The sequence below is a fragment of the Scyliorhinus canicula genome, chromosome 17 (genome assembly GCF_902713615.1).
Source record: "Scyliorhinus canicula chromosome 17, sScyCan1.1, whole genome shotgun sequence".
Lineage (NCBI taxonomy): Eukaryota > Metazoa > Chordata > Chondrichthyes > Carcharhiniformes > Scyliorhinidae > Scyliorhinus > Scyliorhinus canicula.
The window spans coordinates 31,910,381-31,936,235 of NC_052162.1; the positions used below are offsets into that span (position 1 = coordinate 31,910,381).

General features: G+C 48.9%; 1 protein-coding gene across 3 annotated transcripts; it reads left to right on the forward strand.

The window, feature by feature from the left end:
* Nucleotides 1–270: 270 nt before the first annotated feature.
* Nucleotides 271–25,613, forward strand: rasl11a (RAS-like, family 11, member A). Of its 3 annotated transcripts, XM_038774591.1 has the most exons (5): nucleotides 10,817–10,925; nucleotides 11,017–11,143; nucleotides 15,269–15,325; nucleotides 16,423–16,502; nucleotides 23,390–25,613. In XM_038774591.1, the coding sequence occupies exons 2-5, from the start codon at nucleotides 11,023–11,025 to the stop codon at nucleotides 23,855–23,857; spliced, it is 726 nt and encodes a 241-aa protein (XP_038630519.1). In that variant the 5' UTR covers nucleotides 10,817–10,925; nucleotides 11,017–11,022; the 3' UTR covers nucleotides 23,858–25,613. The 3 variants fall into 3 exon arrangements, with proteins under 3 accessions (XP_038630520.1, XP_038630519.1, XP_038630518.1); XM_038774592.1 differs by lacking the exons at nucleotides 10,817–10,925; nucleotides 11,017–11,143 and adding an exon at nucleotides 271–320; XM_038774590.1 differs by having other exon boundaries at nucleotides 10,843–11,143.
* The last annotated feature ends 242 nt before the right edge of the window (nucleotides 25,614–25,855 follow it).

The window sequence follows — 25,855 nt, forward strand, 5'->3', positions numbered from 1 at the left end:
CTAACGGTGATACTGGAGTTCTATTCTACTGAGGTCAGTAGCTTTTCTTCCTAATTTCCACAATAAAAAACAGTTCATGATCAGCAAGATAGGCTTCACTCTGGCTTGCTCAGCAATAACATCAGCTGTGGTCATAATACAATACATCTGGTAGATGGTGCACAGTGCTGCCTCTGTGCGCCAGATGCAGAGCATTTTGTAGATGGTACGCACTGCATCATGTGATCTTGAACTGAGCATGCTTACCAAGCCATTTTACAGGGGTTATGAGTCAAACACATTTTTGTAGATGTGGAGTCACGTGCAGGTGGCCAGACCAGGTAAGGACAGAAGATTTTCTTCCCTGAAGGACATTAGTAAAGCAGATGTACTTTTACAACAAGCTGTGATAGTTTCATGGTCACCATTATGGAGATTTTATTAAATTTCAATAGCTGCTGTGGTGGGATTTGAACCTGTTTCCCCTGGACCACAGGATTACTAGTTCAGTGGCATTACCACTATGCCACCATTTTCGCTCCCCCCCCCCCCCCCCCCCCCCATGTATTACAGCGTGTGCCAACTGTGGTTTGGCAGGATACTCTGTTTCTTCATTTAGTATATTTGCCATTAATTAACAATGAACATCCTTGTCACTCCTTTGAATGCAAATACCATGACTTGTGATTAACCTATTCTAAATTTTCCACACGTTCAAAAGGGAATCAATCAGAAGGAATCAACAGGAAATTAGAGGATGTCGGTAAGAAAAAAGTTAAAAAATAGTCAATTCAAATCCTGAATGACAGAAACAACAGAATGGGTTGAATGATCATCCATTTGGTTCCCAGAAATCGCAGGATCATAGAGGACAGAAATATAGCACTTGGTTCATTGTGAAAGAGCTGGCTGTTTGAAAAGCTATTCAAGAACTTTTGGTGGCAGTTATGAAGGAGTAAGTAGCACATTTGGTGGCTCCTGCTCTGGTCGGACTTTTGGACCTTTTCCCCCGATCTTTTAACGGACTTGAATTGTAGAATGGATGTCAGTGCAATTCCCTACTGAATTCCCACTTCAGTGCATTTAAAAAAGGACTAGAAGTGGTCGTGAGGGAAGAAATAAGAAGGCAGAGAAGACTTGCGCTGTAGTTGCAACAGGACAGCATGGCGGAGGGGCGAACCTCTGGCTTGTCGATCCAGCAGTCTATGGAGCAGCTGATGCAAGTCATCAAATGGATGAATACAGACTGGTATTGTATTCATCAACTACTTCAAAAAGGTCAGAATGTATTGAAGGCAGGAGGCTATTTAATAATAATAATTGATGCGACCATCAATTCACGCGAAACAGAGAGTAGATGTAAACTGTGGCTTTAATCGACTAGAACAGTGCCTGCCTGTGACAGCTCTGCTACTGGGGAGGAGCCGGGGCGGAGCCCACAAAGGGACCAACATGATAGATCACAGCTAATACCTTACAATGGTCTATAGGTGGAGCCCACATGGGCAACAGCGTGATACAGTGACATATATGGTGAATGGTTAATGCAATACGTTCACCACATTCACATCCTGTTTTAAAAAATTTAAGTCCGGCAGGGGTGAAGGGTTCACAGGTACAGCCTGTCCGGTGCCCGGATCGTGCGCTGTGATCGCTGAAGCTCTGGTACCGCAGCTGGCCCGGGTCGAACTCATCCATGCGGGCATGGGTAGTGAAGTTGCCGGCACGGGTACAGACGCAGACTCCGGAAGTGTGTCTTCTGGAGCTTCGTTCCTGTGGGACGGAGAAGGGGGAATGGCGGGCGGGAGGGGGTGCGGGTGCCATGTAGGGGCGGGGGCGCTGGTCAGTGTAGGTTGGGTGGGGTAAGTTGGGGTGGAAGTGGGAGTGGAACCTGCGGGTGCCAGGTCCCGGAGAGAAACCGTATCCTGCCGGCCGTCGGGGTGTTCTATGTATGCATACTGGGGGCTGGTGTGAAGGAGCTGGATCCTCTCGACCAGGGGGAAGTACCTATGGCTCCTGACATGTTTGCGGAGTAAGACAGGCCCCGGTGTCGTCAGCCAAGACGGAAGCGAGACTCCGGAGGTTGATTTCCTGGGGAAAACAAACAGACGGTCATGAGGGGTGTTGTTTGTGGCCGTGCAAAGGAGGGACCTAATAGAGTGGAGTGCGTCAGGGAGGACCTATTGCCAGTGGGAAACTGGGAGATTCCTAGACCGTAGGGCCAGGAGGATGGCCTTCCAGACCGTCGCGTTGTCCCTCTCCACCTGCCCGTTTCCCCGTGGGTTATATCTGGTAGTCCAGCTCGAGGCGATGCCCTTACCGAGCAGGTACTGACGCAGTTCGTCGCTCATGAATGACGAGCCCCGGTCACTGTGAATGTATGTGGGGAAACTGAACAGGGTGAAAACACTATGTAGGGATTTAATGACGGTGGCCATGGTCATGTCGGGGCAGGGGATTGCAAAGGGGAAGCGGGAGAACTCGTCAATGAATTTGAGGAAATATTTGTTGCAATTGGTAGAGGGGAGGGGCCCTTTGAAATCAATACTGAGGTGCTCAAAGGGCCGGGATGCCTTTACCAGGTGGGCCTTATCAGGTCGATAGAAGTGCAGCTTACACTCCGCGCAGATTGGGCAGTCCCTGGTCATGGCTCTGACCTCCTCAGCGGAGTAGGGCAGGTTGCGGGCCTTGATGTAGTAGAGAAGCCGGGTGACCTCCGGGTGGCAGAGGTCATCATGGATAGCCTGGAGTCAGTCATCTTGCGCATGTGTCGCGGGAGAGGGCATCTGGGGGCTCTTTGAGCTTCCCAGGACGATATACTATATCGTAATTATAGGTGGAGAGTTCGATCCTTCACCTCAAGATCTTATCATTCTTGATTTTGCCCCGCTGCGTATTATCAAACATGAAGGCTACCGATCGTTGGTCGGTGACGAGGGTAAACCTACTACCAGCGAAGTAGTGCCTCCAGTGCCGCACAGCTTCCATGATGGCTTGGGCTTCTTTTTCGCCCGAGGATTGTAGAATTTTGGAGGTGTTGAGGGTACGTGAAAAAAATGCTACTGGCCTGCCCGCCTGCTTAAGGGTGGCAGCGAGGGCAACCTCTAACGCATAACTCTCCACCTGGAAGGGGACGGACTCATCCACCACGTGCATCGCAGCTTTGGCAATATTCACCTTGATGCAGCTGAAGGTCTGGCGGGCCTCGGCCGCCAGCGGGAAGATAGTGTGCTTGATTAGTGGGCGGGCTTTGTCTGCATAGTTGGGGACCCACTGGGCGTAATAGGAAAAGAACCCGAGGCACCTTTTCAGGGCCTTGGGGCAGTGGGGAAGGGGGAGTTCCGGGAGGGGGCGCATACGGTCGAGATCGGGTCCTAGAACTCCGTTTTCCATGATGTAGCCGAGGATGGCTAGTCTGGTTGTGCGGAAAATGCATTTCTCCTTATAAGTGAGGTTAAGGGTTTGGGCTGTTTGGAGAAATCTCTGGGGGTTGGCGTCATGGTCCTGCTGATCATGGCCGCAGATGGTGACGTTGTCCAAGTACGGAAATGTGGACCGCAGCCCGTACTGGTCCACCAATTGGTCCATCGTTCTTTGGAACACCGAGACCCCATTTGTGACGCCATAGGAGACCCGGAGGAAGTGGAAGAGGCAGCCGTCTGCCTCAAAGGCCATGTAGTGGCGGTCCTCCGGGCAGATTGGGAGCTGGTGGTACGCAGACTTCAGATCTATCGTGGAGAACATCCGGTAGTGTGCGATTTGGTTAACCATGTCTGCGATCCGGGGAAGGGGGTACGCATCAAGGTGCATGTACCTGTCTATGGTTTGGCTGTAGTCTTCAACCATCTGGTTCTTTTCCCTGGTCCTGAAGACCACCACCTGAGCTCTCCAGGGGCTATTGCTGGCCTCGATGATCCCCTCCCGCAAGAGTCGCTGGACCTCGGACCTGATAAAAGTCCTGTCCTGGATGCTGTATTGCCTGCTTCTGGTGGCGACTGGCTTCCAGTCGGCGGTGAGATTTGCGAAGAGCGGGGGAGGGTCGACCTTTAGGGTCGCGAGGCTACATACGGTGAGTGGGGGGTAGGCGCCCGCCGAACTTCAGAGTTAGGCTCCTCAGGTTACACTGGAAGTCCAGTCCCAACAGGAGAGGAGCACAGAGGTAGGGAGTACATATAACTTAAAGTCGGTGTACACGGCGCCCTGTATTGCGAGGGTTGTGGTAGTGCACCCCCGGATCTGCACCGAGTGCGACCCAGAAGCGAGGGAGATGGTTTGATGAGCAGGGAAGATTGGGAGCGAGCAGCGCCTTACCATGTCTGGATGAATGAAGCTCTCCATGCCCCCGGAGTCGAACAGGCAAGGCGTTTTGTGTCCATTTACCCGGACAGTCAGCATGGAGCTCTGGAGGTGTTTGGGTTGCGACTGGTCAAGGGTGACCACGCTGAGTTGCGGGTAGCTGGCGTGGTTGGAGGTGCTGGGGTGGTCCAAGATGACTGCCCCCGTCGGTCGCATATGTCGGGTGGCGTTGCAGATGGCGGCTAAGATGGCGGCCCCCGTCAGTGACACGGGTCGGGCGGCGAGGAAGATGGCGTCTAAGATGGCGGCCACCATGAGTCGCACGTGGCGGGCCGCGTGGGCGAGGATGGCCAAGATGGTGGCCCCCGTGAGTCGCACACGTTGTGCTGGCTTAAAGAGCACAACACGAGGCTGATGATGGGTCCGGGGGTGGGCGGAGTTGGCAGACACTCTGCCACACTGCGGGGTCTGCGGACCTGTGAGCCCGAGAGTCGGGCCTGCAATTTTGAGGTTTTAGACCTGGCCAGGTAAACCTTAACGAAATGTCCCTTTTTGCCGCAGTCGCTGCACTTTGCATTCCGGGCCAGGCAGTGAGACGAAGATGTGATCCAAACAAAGGCTTTAATGCACAAAATGTGTGCCCGGCAGCAGACGTACAGAAGAATGGCCGACTGCCGGGAAACACGGGTTCTTATATCCCGCCTTGTAGGTGGAGCTACCTACCTCCCAGCCAATCGACTGAGAGGCACATGACTTACCCGGGCCAATGGGCAGCGAGCCCTCTGCACCAATAGCAGCTCACTTCTAATGTACCGTAATACCCCTAGTCATACTACCACATTCACCCCTTGTTGAAAAGGAAGCGGGGGGGGGAAAAAAACGCGGGCATGAGGGGGGGGGGGTTGGTGTCCCGGGAGTACGTGAGACTGGTAGTATGACTAGAGATGTGTAGGCCGTACCGTTGCATCGATGGCTGCCCACTAACCCTTACCTCATATGCAAGAGGAAAAGAAAAACAACTATGTACAGTGTGCATAATCAGGGGGGGGGGGGGGGGAATGGGTGAATAGGTAAAGAATAGGTGGCCGAGATCCGGCGGGTGCCAGGTCCCGGAGGGAGACCGTGTCCTGTCGGCAGTCGGGATACTCCACATACGTGTATTGCGGATTCGTGTGGGGTAGCTGGACTCTTTCGACTAACGGGTCTGACTTGCGCACCCGCACGTGTTTCCGGAGCAGAATGGGCCCGGGGGTAGCCAGCCAGGTCGGGAGCGGGGTCCCTGCGGAAGACTTACTGGGAAAAAAAGAAGACGTTCGTGAGGCATTTGGTTAGTGGCGGTACAGAGAAGTGACCGGATTGAGTGGAGGGTGCCTGGGAGGACCTCTTGCCAGTGGGAAACTGGGAGATTTCTGGACCGTAGGGCCAGCAGGGCGGTCTTCCAGACCGTACTGTTCTCCCTCTCAACCTGTCCGTTACCCCGGGGTTGTAACTGGTCGTCCTGCTGGAGGCGATGCCCCTGCTGAGCAGGAATTGATGCAGCTCGTCGCTCATAAATGAGGACCCCTGATCGCTATGAATGTATGCGGAGTAACCGAACAGGGAGAAGATGGTATGGAGGGCTTTGATAATGGTGGTTGTGGTCATGTCAGGGCAGGGGATGGCGAAAGGGAAACGGGAGTACTCGTCAATCACGTTGAGGAAGTACGTGTTGCAGTTGTTGGAGAGGAGGGGACCTTTGAAGTCCATGCTGAGACGTTGAAAGGGGCGGGAAGCCTTTATCAGGTGTGCTCGTTCAGGGCGGTAGAAGTGCGGTTTGCACTCCGCGCAGATGTGGCATTCCCTGGTCACTGTCCTGACCTCCTTGATGGAGTAGGGCAGGTTGCGGGTCTTTATGAACTGAAAAAGCGGGTGACCCCCGGGTGGCAGAGGTCCGCGTGGAGGGTTCGGAGCTGGTCCACTTGTGCGTTGGCACAGGTGCCGCGGGACAGGGCATCAGGAGGCTCGTTTAGCTTCCCAGGACGATACAAGATGTCGTAGTTGTACGTGGACAACTCAATCCTCCACTGCAAGATTTTATCGTTCTTTATCTTGCCCCTCTGTGCATTATCAAACATGAAAGCTACTGACAGTTGGTCTGTGAGGAGGGTAAACCTCCTGCCGGCCAGATAGTGCCTCCAATGTCGCACAGCTTCAACTATGGCCTGTGCCTCCTTCTTGACCGAGGAATGGCGGATTTTGGAAGCGTGGAGGATACGGGAGAAGAAGGCCACAGGTTTGCTCGCTTGGTTGAGGGTGGCCGCCAGAGCAACTTCAGACTCCTCGCTCGCGACCTGAAAGGGGAGGGACTCGTCGATAGCGCGCATCGTGGCCTTTGCAATGTCTGCTTTGATGCGGCTAAAGGCCTGGCGGGCCTCCATCGACAGGGGAAACGTGGTGGACTGGATGAGTGGGCGGACTTTGTTGGCGTAATTGGGGACCCACTGGGCATAATATGAAAAGAAGCCCAAACAGCGCTTGAGGGCTTTGAGGTAGTGGGGGAGGGAGAGCTCCATCAGGGGGCGCATGCGTTCGGGGTCGGGGCCTATCACTCCGTTACGCACTACGTAGCCGAGGATGGCTAGACGGTCGGTGCTAAACACGCACTTATCCTTATTGTAGGTTAGGTTAAGGAGTTTTGCGGTACGGAGGAATTTGCGGAGGTTGGCGTCGTGGTCCTGCTGGTCGTGGCCGCAAATGGTGACATTGTCGATATACGGGAAGGTTGCCCGTAAACCATGTTGGTCAACCATTCGGTCCATCTCCCTCTGGAAGACCGAGACCCCATTCGTGACACCGAAAGGAACCCTTAAAAAGTGGTAGAGTCGCCCATCCGCTTCGAACGCAGTGTACTTTCGGTCACTCGTGCGGATGGGGAGCTGGTGGTAGACGGACTTAAGGTCCACCGTGGAAAAAACCTTGTACTGCGCGATCCTGTTGACCAGGTCGGAGATACGTGGGAGAGGATCCGCGTCCAGCTGCGTAAACCTGTTGATGGTCTGACTGTAGTCTATGACCATCCGATTTTTCTCCCCGGTCTTAACCACCAGCATTTGTGCTCACCAGGGGCTGTTGCTAGCCTCGATGACCCCTTCCTTCAGAAGCCTTTAGACTTCGGACCTGATGAAGGTCCGGTCCTGGGTACTGTACCGTCTGCTCCTGGTGGCAACGGGCTTGCAATCCGGGGTGAGGTTTGCAAACAAGGATGGGGGATCGACCTTGAGGGACGCGAGGCTGCAGACAGTAAGGGGGGGCATAGGGCCGCCGAATTTGAATGTTAAGCTCTGGAGGTTGCACTGGAAATCTAACCCCAGGAGTGCTGCCGTGCAGAGGTGGGGAAGGACGAAGAGCTTATAGTTTTTAAACTTCCTCCCCTGGACCGTGAGGTCCACTATGCAGCACCCTGTGATCTGGACCGAGTGCGAACTGGAGGCCAGAGCAATTCTTTGTTTTACCGGATAAACGGGAAGTGCGCAGCGTCTTACCATGGCTGGGTGGACGAAACATATTGTGCTCCCGGAGTCCAACAGGCAGCTCGTCTCGTGACCGTTGAGGAAGATCTTTGTGGTCACCGTGGAAAGCGTGCGGGGCCGTGACTGATCCAATGTTACTGAGGCGAGTCGTGCCAGGAACTCCGAGTCGTCATCCGGCAGCGAGTGGTCACTTGCGGGGTCCTCGGCGCCAATCCAAGATAGTGGCGCCCATCGGCCGCACGTGGTGGGGTGTGAACAAAATGGCAGCGCCCGGGGATCGCACGTGGGGTTGGGGGCCCAAAATAGGGGCGTCCGGGGATCGCACGTGGCGTTGGAGGCCCAAAATGTCGGCACCCGGTGATCACTCGTGGCAGTGGGGGCGCATGAGGAGCGCGGGGGGGGACCCGCGGTCACTGCTCGGGACTGCAGCGACCGCCTTTGACTGGCAAACGGACGCAAAATGGCACTTATTGCCGCAGCTTGTGGTGAGGGCCGGGCAGCGCTGGCGGGGGTGCTTGGCCTGGCTGCAAAAGTAGCAACGGGGCCCCGTGGGTTTATCGGGTTGCCCTGCGGCGCAGGCCTGAGGGTAGTCAGAGTCTGCAGAGGTGAGGGTGGTCGCGTTCCATGCTGCCCAGGGGGCCGCCGCGCGGTCGGGAGAGTACACGCGGGCGTTGCGGTTAGCGATATCGAGAGAGGAGGCGACGGCCCATGCCTCAGTGAGGCTTAAAGTTTCTTTCTCCAAGAGTCTCTGGCGGATCTGGGAAGATTGAATATCCACAATGAAAGCGTCTCTAATTTAAAGTTCAGTGTGCTCGGCCGCAGAAACTTGTGGGCAGGCGCAGTTTCGCCCCAGTACAAGGAGGGTCTGGTAGAATTCGTTTAAAGACTCACCAGGGAATTGTTATCTCGTGGCCAGCAAGTGCCGTTCGTAGACCTGGTTCACCAGCCGGATGAAATGTCCCTTTAGCAAGTCCATAGCTGCATCATAGTCTGTTGTGTCCTCCATGAGCGTGTACACGGCAGTGCCCACGCACGAGTGGAGGATATGCAGTTTTTGTTCCCTCGTCGGGCGGTTTTCAGCTGTGCTCAAGTAACTATTGAAACACGCCAGCCAGTGTTTAAATGCAGCTGTTGCATTTGTTGCGTGCGGGCTGAGTCGAAGGCACTCCGGCTTGATATGAAGCTCCATCTTTTAAAACTTGTGCATTAAATTGATGCACCATCAATTGGACACTAGACGAAGATGTGATCCAAACAAAGGCTTTAATGCACAAGTTGTGTGCCCGGCAGCAGACGTACAGAAGAATGGCCGACCGCCGGGGAACACGGGTTCTTATATCCCGCCTTGTAGGCGGAGCTACCTACGGGCTGAGAGGCACATGACTTACCTGGGCCAATGGGCAGTGAGTCCTCTGCACCAATAGCAGCTCACTTCTAAGGTACCGTAATACCCCTAGTCATACTACCACAGGCAGCGCTGCCTGGGGTGCTGATGCTGGCCGCAGAAATAGCAGGGTAACCCCTCCGTGTTAGGCAGGCAGCCGCGCGGCACAGGCCTGGGGTTCTCTTTGGTCGGGGGTCCACGAGGGGGTCGCGTGATCAGACAGGAATGCATTGAGGCTTTGGAATGCTACTTCTCGGGAGGAGGCTAGCTTTACCGCCTCTTCCAGGTCTAGGGCACCTTTCTCGAGTAGGCGCGGTCTCACGTAGTTGGACCTGACTCCAGCCACGTCGGCGTCCCTGATGGCGAGGTCCATTTGTTGAGTGGCCGTAACGGCCTGGTAGTTGCAACTTCGCGCAAGGACTTTGAGGTCACGTAGGTACTCCTTCAGCGATTCCCCGGGGTGTTAGCAGTGAGTAGCGAGGAGATGCCGCACGTACACCTCCTTCACTGGCCTAATGTATAGATGCTTCAGCATCGCGAGGGCGTCTGCGTAGGTGGAGGCTCCCTCGAATTGTACAGAGATTTGATGGCTCACACGGGCGTGGAGGAGGCTCAGCTTCTGATCGTCGGAGACGGAAGGCGAGGAGGAGGCAGCGAGGTAGGCCTCAAAACAGCGGAACCAGTATGAAAAAATCCCTTTGGCCTCCGCAGCTTGTGGACTGAGTTCCAGTTGGTCAGGTTTTAGGGCCGATTCCTTGTGGTGTTGAAGTCAATTAAATTGATGCAACCATCAATTCACGCAAAACAGAGAGTAAATGTAAACTGTGGCTTTAATCGACTAGAACAGTGCCTGCCTGTGACTGCTCTGCTAGCGAGAGCTGCCTCCAGGGCTCCTGCTCTTTATACCTTCCCTCAAGGGGTGGGGCCAGGGGCGGAGCCCACAAGGGCACCAACATGATACATTCCAGGTAATATTGTACAATGGTCCATAGGTGGAGCCCACATGGGCAACAGCGTGGTACAGTGAATGGTTAATGCAATACGTTCACCACAATAATAATATTTATTTTCACAAGTAGGCTTACATTAACACTAATGAGTTAGTTTGAAAAGCCCTTAGTTGTCACACTCCGACGCCTGTTCGGGTACACAGAGAGAATTCAGAATGTCCAAATTACCTAACAGCACATCTTTCGGGACTGTGGGAGGAAACCGGAGCAGCCGGAGGAAACCCACACAGACACAGGGAGGACAAGCAGACTCTGCATAGGCAAGAGACCCAAGCTGGGAATCGAACCCAGGACCCTGGCGCTGTGAAGCAACAGTGCCAACCACTGGGCTACCGTGTTTGTAGATGTCTGGACCGACCCCATGAAAAGTCAATCCAATCATTCCCATCCCCTTTCCCCGTAGCCGTAGCCCAACCCCCCGCAAATATGTATCCAATTCCCTTTTCAAAGTTGTTTGGCAATTTGCTCCCACCGCCCTTCAGGCAGTGCATTCCACATCATATAACAGCTCGTGTCCGAGGACTCCAATTGGATACGTGATGGGCAGTCGTTGAGCTTGTTTCAATTTCTCATTGGTCGCTGCAGCCAGAATATTTGTTGTAAATTTGAGAATATGGGGGAGAGAAGTTTCATTCTTGATTGAATTTGGGAAAGTACTGTACCACTTGGGGGTTGTGACTCAGGGCCCGTCAGTGTCAGCGGGAACAATCCGGATAGAATCGGACGGGGAGGGGACGGCAAGGCAAGGTCGTAAAAGTTTCCGTTTTGCTACTTTTCTCTCCCTCTCTCTCTCTCTAGCTTGTGTTAATGTGTAGTTTTGTAAATGCGTCTCCTCCAGAACACCATGTCAAACAATTCGAGTAACTTCCTACTGCTTCCCATACCGGAGGTCCCGGTGCTTGACTACCTGAATAACAGAAACGTGAAGATCGTGGTGTTGGGAGCAAGGAGGGTTGGAAAAACTGGTAAGAAGGGAGGGGATTGTATGTCCGTACTCGAAATTCATATTTGCATTCACAATTAAAGGCGTGGTACTCCATTTGTACTACTTTGATCGTGATGTACTTAACTCTGAACCGAGGACAAGGAAGCATGATTTGCAACTGTCCTTTAGTCCCGGCACTGACCGCAATGGTAAAATTATAAATATCATCACCTCTCGTTTTAAAACTGCGATTGTAGAGAGCACCACCTAACAGTTAAGCTGCCATTACCCCAAACTCTAACTAAACTGTCAATTTCCTCACATGCAGCAAGGGCTGTTTCTCTCTAAACATTATCCTGGTCTACTGAATTTCCAAACCATAAAGTAAACGGATAGTTTCCCTTCGACATAATCCTTGTTTGCTGTTGCCATTGAAGGGGCGCTTGGATTGTTGCCCTCTTGGAGAATTGATACATTAAACCTGATTTCCAAAAAAGGATGTTGCGTATTGTCCGGGAAGGAGTTCTCTGAGTTCGCCACTGACCTGTGACAGCGAAATTGATGGGGACATATACTTGAAGTTAAATGATTGGATTGGAAACACACAGAGGATTTCCTGTTTAAAGAGATATTTTTCACCAAAATTAACAAACTGGGTATTGCCACCAATTAGTTTGCCAAGGACAAATCTTTTTTTAAAATAAATGTGTGCCCTGGCTCATTATATAGTAGGGTTGTGATTTTTAATGCTAACCTGACTTGTTCTATTAAGACCCCTTTTCAATTATTCCCAGCAGCAGTTTGTAAATTTGAGATCAGCAAATTAGTTGTATATTTCAGGTAGGAATCACAGAGTGAAATGCCTGGCTTTATCTCTTTGTTTTCACATCTGTAGCAATTCACACCAGAAGTGTAATGGCTGAAGTGTGGCTTTATCCTTGCTATCGATCTCCTGGAAAAGTGAGTCAGGGGGATGGTATTTTAGTCATTAAAAAGTTTGCACAATGATCAGCATTAAACATTCTCTATTTTCTATTTTCACTGTCCATGCATTGAAAATTCCTCACTCTATGCATGCTTGAAGCAAGAAATTGCTCTGGCAAATTAGCCTTATGTTATAATAATAATCAGAGGCAGCATGATGGCACAGTGGTTAGCACTGCTGCTTCACGGTGCCAAGGTCCCAGGTTCGATCCCAGCCCTGGGTCACTGTCTGCATGGAGTTTGCACATTCTCCCCGTGTTTGCATGGGTTTCACCCCCACAACCCAAAGATGTGCAGAGTAGGTGAATTAGCCACACTAAATTGCCCCTTAATTGGAAAAAAATTAATTGGGTACTCTAAATTTAAAAATATATAGTATAATAATAATCTTTAATAATAATAATCATTATTGTCACAAGTTGGCTTACATTAACATTGCAATGAAGTTACTGTGAAAAGTTATACTCCCTACTCTGTCTCTTGTCACCGTTATCAATTTCTTTTCTTCTGCTTTCTATTTCTGTTCAGCTGCCCACTCTTAGATCCACACACCCTCATGCTCCTCATCTCCAATTGGGCTGGGTCCTATTCAAGTTTACCCATCTGAATATTGCAACTTTTGAGCACTGATTTGGATTATGCTGCATTTACCCATGCAACGGTGCTTGTTTATTGTCCATGAGCCAACCAGTTTTATACATTTTATACACCGTTACCCCCTCTCATGATTCTTGCCCCCCCCTCCCCCCCCGCCCCTCATGATTAAATCAACAATCTCCCTGTGTTAAATATTGTCACATGTTCTATGTACTCTCCACTACTGAGCTGGGAGAGATTCTTTTAGTTTTCAAAATATTTACAGTTAATATAGTATAACTATTTTACATTTCTGATCATTGTTAGTTGCGGTTTCTCAGCTCAATGATCCGAGGCTCAAGTTTCGGGTCACAGTTCTGGGAGTGGGTCCAGCCAAAGCTATATTGGAAACAACTTGAAGAGAACGGCACTATGGTGCATAAGTCTTAAACAGAAGTACAACACGATAGCCAAAAGTTAAATAAACGGTAAACCCATTACCTAAAAACATGACATGGGATGTGTGTCAAAAGTAGGAGGATGCAAAAGTATCATTTAAATAGATAGTATTATGTAGCTAAAGTCCTAGTAACAACAACTAGAGCTTATATAGTACCTTATATTCCAAGGCACTTCATAGAGGCATTATAAAACAAACTGTGGCACTGTGCCAAAAAAGGAGATATTGGGTCAGATGAGAAAAACCTTTTCAATGAGACGGGTGTTATGGAGGAAAGCAATGTAGAGAGTCACAGCTTAGGGGGGAATTCTAGAGCAGTGCTTCTCAAAGTGTGGTACGAGTACCGGTGCCGGTACTCGAGCCATCGTCTGCCGGTACTTGGAGTGTTTCCAGAAAAGAAAGAGACAGTAATCCTGGATTGGTTTGTTTCGCTTACCGGTCCCTGGCACATTGAAAAAAAAAACTGCCGGTACACCACATCAGATAGTTTGAGATGCACTGTTCTAGAGCATGGAGTCCAGGCAACATAGGCTAGTGTAATCTAGTTTATGGTTCATGTTACTATTTTAATTCTGGGAACAAAATAAAAGTTTAACTGTAGAAAATTAGATAGATGTAATTAAAGCAGCTTTGGCGTCTATTACACCTAAAAGGTTGGGGCCATATTGACTTATGGGTTAACAGCTGGAAAATTAAGATCCTAAAACATTAGTTGAGCGTAAACATATCTGGAAAGCTGAAGATGTGATGTCTACATGCTTGCAAAGAAGTGCAGCAAGAAAGATATTTTGTTTTGGAAGTTAGAGCTAAATTTGTTTTAAAGTGTCCATTGAACCCAATGGATCCAATGTGGAGATTGGTGGTGTTTAAGAAGGATCTCTGGTTTCAATTTATCTGTATTGTGCATTGGAGGAAGAGGTTGTATACGGAAAGGGTACTGCTGCTGGTAGGCTCCAGGCAGTCAGGGTTCAAAGAATCTGTGAGCTGTTGGTGCAGTTCGGGCTCAAGAGAAGTCTTAAGGAGCTGAGACAGTGGTGGCAGGTTGCTGATTCCATACTGGAGGAGGTTAGTGCACAGAGGGAGCCCTGGTGCTGCTCGGAGACTGGGATCCAGGGGCAGTGCCAGGTTAGTGAGCGCTGCAGTCTGGAAGTGTGCAGGTCGTTAGACCCGGGAGTTCAGCTTTCGCAGTCTCAAGAGAAGAGATTGAACAACCAGGTGAGCAGTCATTGAGGCAATCTTAGGTCTTGGGGGAATTCAGAAGCTAGATCTTCAAAAGTGAAGACTGGAAATTCCTCAAGGGAGATACAATTTTAATGAGATATTGTGACTCATAGTGGTTGCTGATGTCTGGATGGTTTGTGGTGAAATCTGTCTCAATGCAACCAAGGCAGATTCCATTTAATGTGCAGTGTAGTGTGTTCGATCAGTTTGCCTGTTAATTCGTATTTATCAATTTGCCCATTAATTCATATTTACCTCACGTTAATTCTGAACATTAAGATGGCTATTGTAAATTGTTTTACTTTTCTAACTTTGCATGGTTTACTTTTCTAACTTTGCATGGTAAAGTTTATTTTGACGATTTAAAATTATCTTGGGGCTTTAGTCTCCTGCTGGGTAACTGGGATTTCAAATGCGATCTACTTTGAACAAAAGGTTACTGGCCCCTATCTGGATTGTAACAACACCTGTGGTAGAGCAATTGAAATTGGAAGTGCTCCAGGCCAGAATTAGAGGACTGCAGAAATCTGAAGGATGTGTGGGTCTAGAGAAGATTACAGAGCTAGGGAGGAGTAAAGTCTTGGCGGGATTTGAAAATCAGGACGAAAATTTTAAAATTAGGTTCAAGTGGGAGCCATTGCTGATCACCAAACAGGGCCATCTGCAAGTTAGGGTACAGGTGATAGAGTTTTAGATTTATGGAGGATAGAATAAAGCTAGTCAGGAGTGCATTGGAATAGTTTAGACATGAATGAGGGTTTCAACAGGAAATGATTAGTTGGTAATGTCGCAGAGATAGAAATATACAGTCATTGGTGCGAACACGTGGGTGCGTGGATAGATCTGAGATATAAACTTGTGAATATTGAGCAGAAAAGCTTTTTCATGTTGATTGAAAAGTTACGTTTCACATTTTTCTTGCAGCTTTGATTGTACGGTTTCTCACAAAACGATTCATTGGAGATTATGAACCAAACACAGGTATGTGTTACGCAGTATTTTATTTAAATAGAGAGAGGTTGCGGAACTCAGTGGTACAGGGGTATTAGGTTGTTCTGCTATGTAAATCCCATGTATGCAGCCACAGTAAGTGATTAGAGAGGCAAATGTAATATTGCTGTTTATTGCAAGGGGAATAGAATATTAAAGTAGGGATGATTTGCTACAGTTATAGTAAGAAGATTCACTCCCCTCATTCCTGGGATGAAAGACTTGTCTTATGAGGAAAGCTTGGGGCTGTGTCCATTGGGGTTTAGACAAATGATAGATGATCTTATCGAGCAAAGAAAATAGGCGCAGAAGTAGGCCATTCGGTCCCTCAAGCCTGCTTCGCTTATTTAACAAGATCATGGTTGATCTCATTGTTTCTAATGCCAGATGGCATAGGCACTGCCAGGGTGCCAGGTTGACACTGCCAAGATGCAAAGCTGCCATTTTTGATTGGGCCGGGGGTGCCCTGTGTGGGTGTTGTGGCGGGTGGGGGGGGGGGGGGCTCGCCTATAGTACGTTCGGGCTGGGTGGGGAGATCGGGGATTGCCTCTGGGGCTTCAGAGATCAGGACGCCATTTAAAAATGCTGATCGCTCGTTACACTGGGGAGTCGGTGAGCGAAATTCCCCACTGTACAAAACGGGGCTATGTGCGGTCCCGGCTGCGCGTGTCCTATTTAGGCCCCTTATACAACACAAGTTGCGTTGAATAGCCATGTGTTTCTCAGCAATGCGAGCGCCAGGAAACACCCAGCTAAACACGCTCGCTATGGGACATTGTTCCCTTTTGGGAGCATCGCGCCCGAAATGTTTCTCTTGAGTGTCATGAGGCTGACACTCTCTCTTCCCCAAATAGTGGTGGAGGCAGGGCCATCGAAATAGATGGATTCTTAACTAACAAGGGAGTCAAAGGCTATCCAGAGAAGGCAGGAAAGTGGAGTAAGGGCCACAATCAGAACAGCCATAATGTTATTGAATAGCAGGGTAGGCTTGCTGGGCTGAATGGCCTGATCCTAATTCATATATTCAGGTACTTTTTATTTGTCAATTTATTTTGAATAGGTACTTAAACGTATTCTTTACATTTCAGGAGCTCTGTACTCGAGACAGATTAGCATCGATGGCGATCAAATTTCATTGCAAGTGCAAGACACTCCCTGTGCTAATCAGGTAGAGTCAATTTCTCTGTATTCCCCTTTTGGAACTTCTGCACTCAGAAGGTGTGGGCTGTTATTCCTGGAAATGAACACTTTCCATTTAGTCATACAATTGCAGCATTACTGTCAAGTGTACCAAGATTGGATGTAGAGTAAAACTCCCACCACTGTGCCCTGATAATGCATCAATTTCAAAAGACGACCCCTCCAATTCTGGTACGGTTTTATTTCTAAGTCACTAAATCAACCTATTTGTGGGCTCCCTTAATGAGAGTCCCATTTCCTGTTGAATTCAGGCAGTTTTATTTTTGGCCCAATCCAGGTAGATTGAAATCACTCGGTCGGTTTGTATAGATTCCGCACAGCAAACAGAAGAGGTATATTTGTTCATCAGCTGGATTAAAACAATTATCAGATCTAGCTTTATGTAAGCAGGGGCAGAAAGAATTGAGGTGCATTGAAACAATGGCAAAAAGACAATAATATTCTTCCTGTCTGTTGTCTTTCCTTCAGCAAACCGAGCTATTTGATTTGAAATCAATTTGTATATAAAGGCTTGTTTAATGGTTTTAGTACACTAAAGAAGATCAAACCAGTTCAAAAAATTATAGTTAATGTTTAAGAGCCTCTTCATTTAAAGTAATCTTTTGCAATCAACCCTATTGGGGGGTGGGTGGTTACATTATGTCAATGTTCCTGTCCACTGTCCCCGGTAACTGGGAAGATACCTGTGGTAATTGTCCCTTTTAAGGGGAACAGAGCAGAGTAAGGGTCCCCTGGCTTGGGGTACCAGTCGGGACTGAGTGGGTAATCACCACCCAGGGGGTGGAGTCCCGTCTTGGGCGGAGAAACATATGGGGACATAGGTGCAGCCATGTGACTGCTGTAGGTTGCTGAACAATTCATCTTTTTCATTTTGTTTTCACTCATGGAATCTCTGAAAGTGCATAATTACATCTGGCAATGTATAAAAGAATAATGATCATGACACTGCCTCTGGCCTGACACCCAGGGGTACCCTGTTTAACTGAAGTCTGGGGGGGGGAAAACTACGCATCTGAATGCCTCTCTTTGGCAAATATATCCATTTAAGATGTTGAGATATTGCCAGAGCCTCAGTATTATCGAATCAGAGAAGCTGGACAGACCCCAAGGTCAGAATCCACACGAAGGGTGAGTTAAATGCTGAAACATTCCTCCATTTACATTGTAAATTAGGAGTTGGTCTTGGAGGGTCAGTGCATAGGAAAGGCTGAGGGACAGACCCAGAACAAATCTGAATTGGTTGGTACAGTCAAACGTTTAGAAAGAAAAGTATAAAAAAAACAAGAGAAAGTAACTCTGTAAATCAAGAGCTGTGGCTTTAAGTTTAAAAAAAGAGTTGCTGCAACATTTTTCGGTCAGCCCGCAGTTAAGAAGCAATTATCATAACGGTTGTGGAAAATGTTGTTTAATGTGCTGCACAATACCCCATTCCCAATAGTGCCGCCCCCCCCCCCCCCCCCCCCCCCCCCCCCCGCTCCCCGATGCACTCAGTGATCCTCAATGTGCCTGGCCCTCCTACCTCTACCACTACATTTTGGTGTTTCCCCAGGATGCACAGCTGACATGGAGGCAGCCAGCTGCTTACCTCGTCCCGTGACCCCGATGCCCCTGGCGGGCGTTCTCTGGAGCTGGTGGGCCCCGGCATACTTATCGGCGGCACATGCACTGCCGTGCCACCCTGTCCTGTGTGCTGCCTGCAAGACGTGGCCTCATCAGAGAGGTGAGCCCACCATCCCCACACCTTGGGACGGATATGGCCTGGCACCCAGTGTCCCTTCTCCCGATCGGTGCCCATAGGACCCTGGGGTTCACCTTGGGATGGAGGGGTAGCTGGTTCGAGCCCCAGCTGACACTGCATCGTCTGGCTATGCCAGCCCTGTCAGTTCCCCATGATCCGCACCATGGTATCGATGCCCTCGGCGATGCTCCTCAGTGACTGGGACATGCTCTACAGTACCTCAGCCATGCCCTTCTCGGACAAGCTTCGCAGAGCCTCGGCCATTCTCACTTGAGAGCGAGACATGCCCCGCAGAACCTCATCAAGGTCGGCCTGATACTGGGTGACATCTCCTAGCGAGGCAGACATACTGGCGAGACCCTCAGCAATGGCCGTCACCAACCGCGCGTCGCCTTGGACATCTTCATAATGGTGCTGACATTGTGCACCAGGCTCTCCACTGCGGTCGCCACCTAGCAGTGTTGGCCTCAGTGCCACTCATTGACGGTGCCATCTCCTGCGCCCGTAGCCTCTGCGGCACCTCCAAGCAGCTGTGGATCTGCTGGAGTGACTCTGGCATCTCCCTCTGAATGTCCTGGCCTCTCCCTATCGTCTCCACCAGCTACGGGTAATCGTGTACCGGAGGCTTAGCATCAGGCTGGGATCCAGCAGCCCTCTGACTGCTGTCTCACCTGGAGGTTCCCGCCACCACCTGATGTACATCAGCAGCAGCATGGCGCTCACCAGATTGTGCCCCAGGTGCCTGACAACTAGCATGTCCCACCGAGATGTGTGTATCTGCGCTGATGGAGGGTGAGGATGACAGCTGTGTCGCAAACACGGTTGCATTCTCGGAGCTCTCCGCCGATGTTTTCTCCTCGGAATCAGGAGAGGGTGCTACCCGGGATGGGTCGGTGCCGTCGGCTGGAGTATCTGCGGGCGAATGGACATGTGGTCAGTGGGAGGGATGGGTCAGTCAGTAAGGCAATCACTACCCACCTTTGACAGGTCCTCCGGATGGAGCCCGGTGGTTCCTCACCTCTGCGGCCCACTCCTCGAAGGAGGTGAGAATTCTCAAGCCCGGCACCCCACTGCCAGACTGGGCTCTCTCCCGCCGATTGTGGGAGAGCTTTTCCTGAGGAGATACATTGTTAGCTACATGCGTAGTTCTGTGATGGGAGAGGGGGTTGTGAAGCAATATAACTAACCACTGCATCACTGTGCTGCCCATGAAAATAGTTCATGACTCACAACAAAAATATAACCCAGTGAGGAAGAGGGATTCTAGGAAGGGGATAAATCAACATGGTTAATCAAGGAAGTGAAGGATAGTATTAAGCTAAAAGAGAAAATATATAAGGTGGCAAAGATTGGTGGTAAACCAGAATATTGGGAAAGTTTTAAAAAACAACAAAAAAATGAGAAACTAAAAGAGGGAGAAGATAAACTGAGGGTAAACTGGCAAGTAATATAAAAAACAGTCAGTAAGGTCTTCTTTAAATATATAAAAAGGGGGCAGCACGGTGGTCCAGTGGTTAGCACTGCTACCTCATGGCGCCAAGGTTCCAGGTTCAATCCCAGCTCTGGGTCACTGTCCGTGTGGAGTTTGCACATTCTCCCCGTGTTTGTGTGGGTTTCGCCTCCACAACCCAAAGATCTGCAGGGTAGGTGGATTGGCCACGCTAAATTGCCCCTTAATTGGAAAAAATGAATTGGGTACTCTAAACTTATTTTTTTTTAATATATAAAAAGGAAGAGAGAGGCCAAAGTGAACATAAGCATAAAACATGGGAAATAATAATGGGGACCAGGAAATGGCAGAGGAGTGAAACAAATACTTTGCGTCAGTCTTCACACTAATAACATTCCAAAAATAAATAATCAATGGGGAGAGGAAATCAACACAATATTAATCACCTAGTTTACTAGGTAAACTAATGGGTTTAAAAGCTGATAGGTCCCCTGATCCTGATGGGATGCATCGCAGGATATTAAAGAAGTAGTTACAGAGATGGGTGCACCGGTAGTAATCTTCTAAGAATCCTTTAAATTCTGGAAAAGTTCCAGAGGATTGGAAAACTAGCAATGTATCACTTTTATTCAATAAAGGAGGGAGAAATCAGTGCTCCCAGGGCTGGTCAAGGCGCAGTACTCCGCATCGTAATAACCGACCACGCTCGACATTACATGGATGTTAAGTTGGTGACAGGCAGTACCCAATGTCCCACATGGAGGTTGGACGCTGCCCTACTGGCCGACAAGGCATTCAGCGAGAAAGGATCACAGGCCATAGCGGAGTACACGCCAAACAACCAAAACGAGGAGGTCTCACCCTCTACGTTCTGGGAGGTGCTAAAGGCCATGATTAGAGGGGAAATTATCGACTTTAAAGCGCAAAGGGATAGAGAGGAGAGAGCGGCTAGGCTGCAGCTGGTCAACTCCATACTGGAGGTAGACCGTAAATACTCCGAGGCCCTGATCATAGAGCTCTTGGCAGAGAGGAAAAAGCTACAAATGAACTTTGACCTGCTCTCCACTAGGAAAGCAGTGCACCAACTCTGCTTGGCATGAGGAACAGGCTGTTGGCTCACCAGCTGAGAAAGCAGGCTGCCACCAGAGAGATTGCGCAAATTAGGGACAACAGAAGCACGCTAGAAACGGACCCAGACAAGGTTAACAAGACCTTTGAAAACTTTTACCGGGTACTGTACACCCCAGAGCCCCCACCAGAGAACTTGGGGATAAAACAGTTCCTCGATGGGCTGGACATGCCCTTCATGGGGGAGGCCAGAAAATGGGTCCTGGGAGCACCACTAGAACTGGGAGAGATCATGGAGAGTATAAACTCCATGCAGGTGGGGAAGGCACCGGGACCAGACGGGCTCCCAGCGGATTTCTACAAATCATTGGCGACCGCACTGGCCCCGCACCTGCGGGAAATGTTCACAGACTCGCTGGCGAGGGGCACACTGCCATCTACGATAGCACAAGCCTCAATCTTGCTAATAGCTAAGAAAGACAAATACCCGACTGAATGTTGTTCGTACAGAAGCATCTCGCTACTGAACCTAGACGGCAAAATATTGGCCAAGATCCTAGCCAAAAGGCTAGACGAATGCATACCAGAGGTGGTCGCAGAGGAGCAAACGGGCTTTGTCAAAGGTAGACAGCGAACATCAAACATCAGGCACCTGCTGAACGTGATCATGACCCCATCTGGGGACAGAGCACCTGAGGTGATTGTCTCCCTGGATGCAGAAAGAGCCTTCGACAGAGTCGAATGAAAATACCTTATCAAGGTGCTGGAGTGGTTCGGACTTGGAAAAGGATTCATCTCATGGGTGAAGCTCCAGTACATTGCTCCCATGGCGAGACAAACAACACCAGCACCCAGTACTTCCAGCTGCACAGGGGCACCAGGCAGGGATGCCCGCTGTCGCCGCTGCTGTTCACCCTAGCGATTGAACCATTAGCAATTGCTCTCAGAACACAAAAGACTGGAGGGGGATCCAAAGAGGAGGCAGAGAGCATAGAGTCTCGCTCTACGCAGATGACTTGCTCCTCTACATCTCGGACCCAAAAAGCAGCATCACAGGAATCATCACGCTCCTGAAGAATTTGGTGCCTTCTCAGGCTACAAACTCAACATAAGCAAAAATGAGATCTTCCTGGTGAACGAGCAAGGGGGAGGGGCAGTACTGGTAGAACTGCCGTTTAAACAAGCCCAACACAAATTCCGCTACCTGGGGATCCAAATCACCCATGACTGGACCAGAATCCACAAATGAAATGTGGCCAGTCTGACAGAGGAAGTCAAAAAGGACCTGCAGAGGTGGAACACACTCCCACTCTCCCTGGCAGGGAGAGTAGACGATCAAAATGAATGTACTGTCCAGATACCTCTTCCTACAAAGATCCATCCCGATCTATATCCCCAAGGCCTTTTTCAACGCACTGCACAATTTAATCATGGCGTTTCTATGGGGGGCAAAGAATGCTAGGATCACAAAGAAGGTCCGACAGAAAACAAAATCGAGGGGCGGGCTAGCCCTCCCAAACCTACAATTCTACCACTGGGCAGCGATGGTGGAAAGAGTGAAGGGATGGATAAGGGAGCCAGAGGCCAAGTGTGGGGGAGGCCTCCTGCAAAGGAACCTCCCTCCGGGCCCTTGCCAGAGCGGCACTCGCATCCCCGCCCAAGAAATACTCCAGCAGACCAGTCGTACTAGCCAACCTCCAGACGTGGAACCAACTATGGCAGCAATTCAGACTGACCAAAATGTCCGACAAAGCCCCCATCTGCAATAACCACAGTTTCACACCAGCACTCACCGACACCACCTTCAAAAGGTGGAGACAGGACGGGGGGACATTGACAGTCAAGGACCTATACACTGACGGTAGGATCAGAACACTGGAAGAACTGAATTCCAACTAGCTAAAGGCAACAAACAAGCATGGCTTGATCACGCCATCGCCTTACGGGACATGGATAGATCCTGTGAGACGCAGTGGCTGCCGGGAAGCGCGCGGGAGACTTCACTCAGCATCTACCGGCTGCGTTGTGTTCCCATATCTGGTAATCATTATTGTAGTTAATTGCAAATGTTCTTTACTGTTGCCTTTCTTTTTGTGTGTTTTAAACGTTTTGTTGTCTGAATAATTTACAATACCGAGTTTCACCTCTTTTCTCACATTTTACCAAATCTCAAAAAGTACCGGTGTTCCAAATTCCCTGCTGGGTTTGGAATGCCCTCACATTGAACATTAACAGGGTTCAAAACAGCAGAGATCCATTCATCAAATGCAAATTACCTGTAATTGTTGGGATCATTTGAAATTTGACATTCGACCTTGGCAATGTGTCTGTCTTTTCAGCCATAACTCATTTTGACAATTGTAAATAGTGTAGGATGCAAAACCTGCCGATATTATAACAAGAGGCACAATAGAATTCAGTACCCAAAGGGTTACGTTTGGAGAAAAAAAAAACACTTTGGAAACTTTTACTGAAACCAGAAGTAAGTCCAAAGATATGTTGTGCAGATTTGATTTGATGCAAGAATTGCAATGTGAATTTAGTTAACAAAGAAAAATAGAGGCCGTATTTAAATGTTATCTTTGTGTTCCTGTGACAGGGAGATGGAGACGATTCTCGCAATCCAGATGTTATAACCCGCTCGCTTCACTGGGCAGATGGATTTGTTTTCGTTTTTTCACTTACGGATCCAGAAAGCTGGAAAGCTCTCCGCCCACTTCATCAGCAAATCAGGAAAATCTATCCAAACACCAGACTCCCATTTGTGCTAATCGGAAACAAGGCTGACTTACCGCATGCACGGCAAGTGGAAACCAATGAAGGGATTCAGTTGGTAAATGAGATAGGGGGGACTTACTTTGAAGTTTCCGCCAGAGAAAATTACAATGAGGTCTATGATGCTTTCCACCAAGTTTGCCAAGAAGCCAGTAAAGCGATGGGAAGCAATAATGGGGAGAAGAGAAGAGGGCTGCTTTTAGCCAGGCCCAAATCGCCAAACATGCAAGATCTTGGAAGACGATTAAAACAGGCTCTTTCATCTAAAGTGAAATCCACTACATCTGTTTAAGACTTTTTGTGTGTGTGTGTGTGTGTGGAGGAGGTGGGGGATCCAAGCTGCAAGATTTTTTTTCTTTTGTTTACCTTAAGCATGAATAAGAATTTGAGTCAACACCGCAGCCAGATGAACCCTCAGATGTTTTAAAGACTAACGCACAAATAGAAAATAATTAGGCGTTTCAGTTGCTGTCCATCTTTTAAATACATAATTTAATTGCAGTTGGGCGAATACCTTTTACCCTAGAATATGAATAATTGTGTTGTGATGTTTATGGTACAAACTGCACACCATCATCTGCAGAAAGAGTTTGGGCAGGATTCTCAAGCCATGCCTGCCCAGTGACCGGAAATTCACGCTCGAGATTGATGGACCTTTACATGGTTCACATCTCGCTCATGGCGATCGTGCAGTGGGCGGGATAGAAGAATCCGGCCCATTGTTTCTTGTCAGTATTCCACTATTTACCATGAATTTGAAAATCATTCACAGCCTAAAACACGCGTGGGATATTTAGCATTATTATTTTTTGAAAAATGGGGTTCGCAGAGATATGGGAGCTCTCTTGAGTGCCTACATGGCAAATATGCTGCAAAGTGTAAATCATGCCATAGAGACCTGAAAGGTTCGTACTTCTACTGCTCTTTCAAAGTGCCAGAACAGACACAATGGACTGAAGAGCCTCTTTCTGTGCTGTAAATTTCTATGATTCACTTTGTGCCTGTTATCTGATCTCAGTTGGAGCAACCATCGAGTTTCCACAATTGTCCTCAATGCTCCAGTTGAAGGAAAATAAAATTATCAGCTAGGTTCCCCATTGCTGATCATTATCCAGTGATACCTGCTGAAAAATATGAACAGATGTTTATCTGGCCATGACAGGATTGTATTTGGCTGTGATGCACCGGAAGCTGAATAGTTTGCTATCACTTCTTGCCAAGCCTCACTCAGTCGTGAATAATATCCACTTGGAAGCAGAGAAACTTGCCCAACAGACACTGTTTGTTCATATTTCATTGCAATCAGCTGACATCAAAAATAAATTACTATTTGTAAAACTACCATTTCATTCCAAATCCTAGCAGATCGGAACTGAGCATAAATAATGAAATAGTGGTGACATTTTTTTTAAACTATGAATATTGTTTCAATTTAAATAATTGCCTTCACTTTGGGCATTAGGATATGGAAATCGTTCAAAATGTTGTGTTATATCATTGGTCTGAATTTTATGATTTCCATCCCCTCCCCCCACCCTGCATTGGCATGCTTGCAAAATAAAAATGGTGGCCTTCCCATACATAGCTGACCTTTCTCCCACCAGAGGCCAAGAGCATCCCACCTCCATAGGTCCCACTTTACCACCTCCACAGTCTTCTGTGATAAGAATTCCACAGGTTTCCTATCCTTTGAGTGAAGAAATGTTTCATCCCAGTCCGAAACGATCTACCCATATCCTGAGAATGTGTCCCTTGGTTCTAGATTCCCCAACCAGGGAAAATATCCTCCCTGCATCTAGTTTGTCCAACTTGGTTAGAATTTTATACGTTTCTGTTATAACCCGCATGAAAGCATGGGGTCAGAGCAATTATTCTCCCTGTGAGCCTTATTGAGTAAAAGTTCCCCTGCTGAAGGGCAGGAAGCCCACGGACAGGGTAATAGACAAAGTCGGCCATTTTGGAACCAACGCCTCAGGCACTGCTGGGATCTGAAGAGTATTGTACATATTATTACTTTGCAATAAAAATAGTTTCTATTTATCCACTCACCTCAGACTCATCTGCGGTCACTAAAGTTTCAATCAAATCTCCTCTCATCCTTTAAAATCTAGTGAATACAGGCCCAGATGAAACAATCTCCTCATAGGACAGTCCTGTCAACCCAGGTATCAGCCTAGTGAATCTCTGCTGCACTCCCTCTATGGCACATATATCCTTTCTTAGGTAGGGAGACCAATACTGCATGCAATATTCCAGGTGTAGTCTTACCAAGGCTCTGTACAACTGCAGT

Bases quoted from the DNA above. Each gene is read 5' to 3' on its own strand.
- rasl11a (XM_038774590.1), top strand. From the start codon at position 11,002: ATGCGTCTCCTCCAGAACACCATGTCAAACAATTCGAGTAACTTCCTA. The intron at 11,144-15,268 runs GTAAGAAGGGAG...TTTTTCTTGCAG, and splicing joins AAGGAGGGTTGGAAAAACTG to CTTTGATTGTACGGTTTCTC. The intron at 16,503-23,389 runs GTAGAGTCAATT...TTCCTGTGACAG, and splicing joins ACACTCCCTGTGCTAATCAG to GGAGATGGAGACGATTCTCG.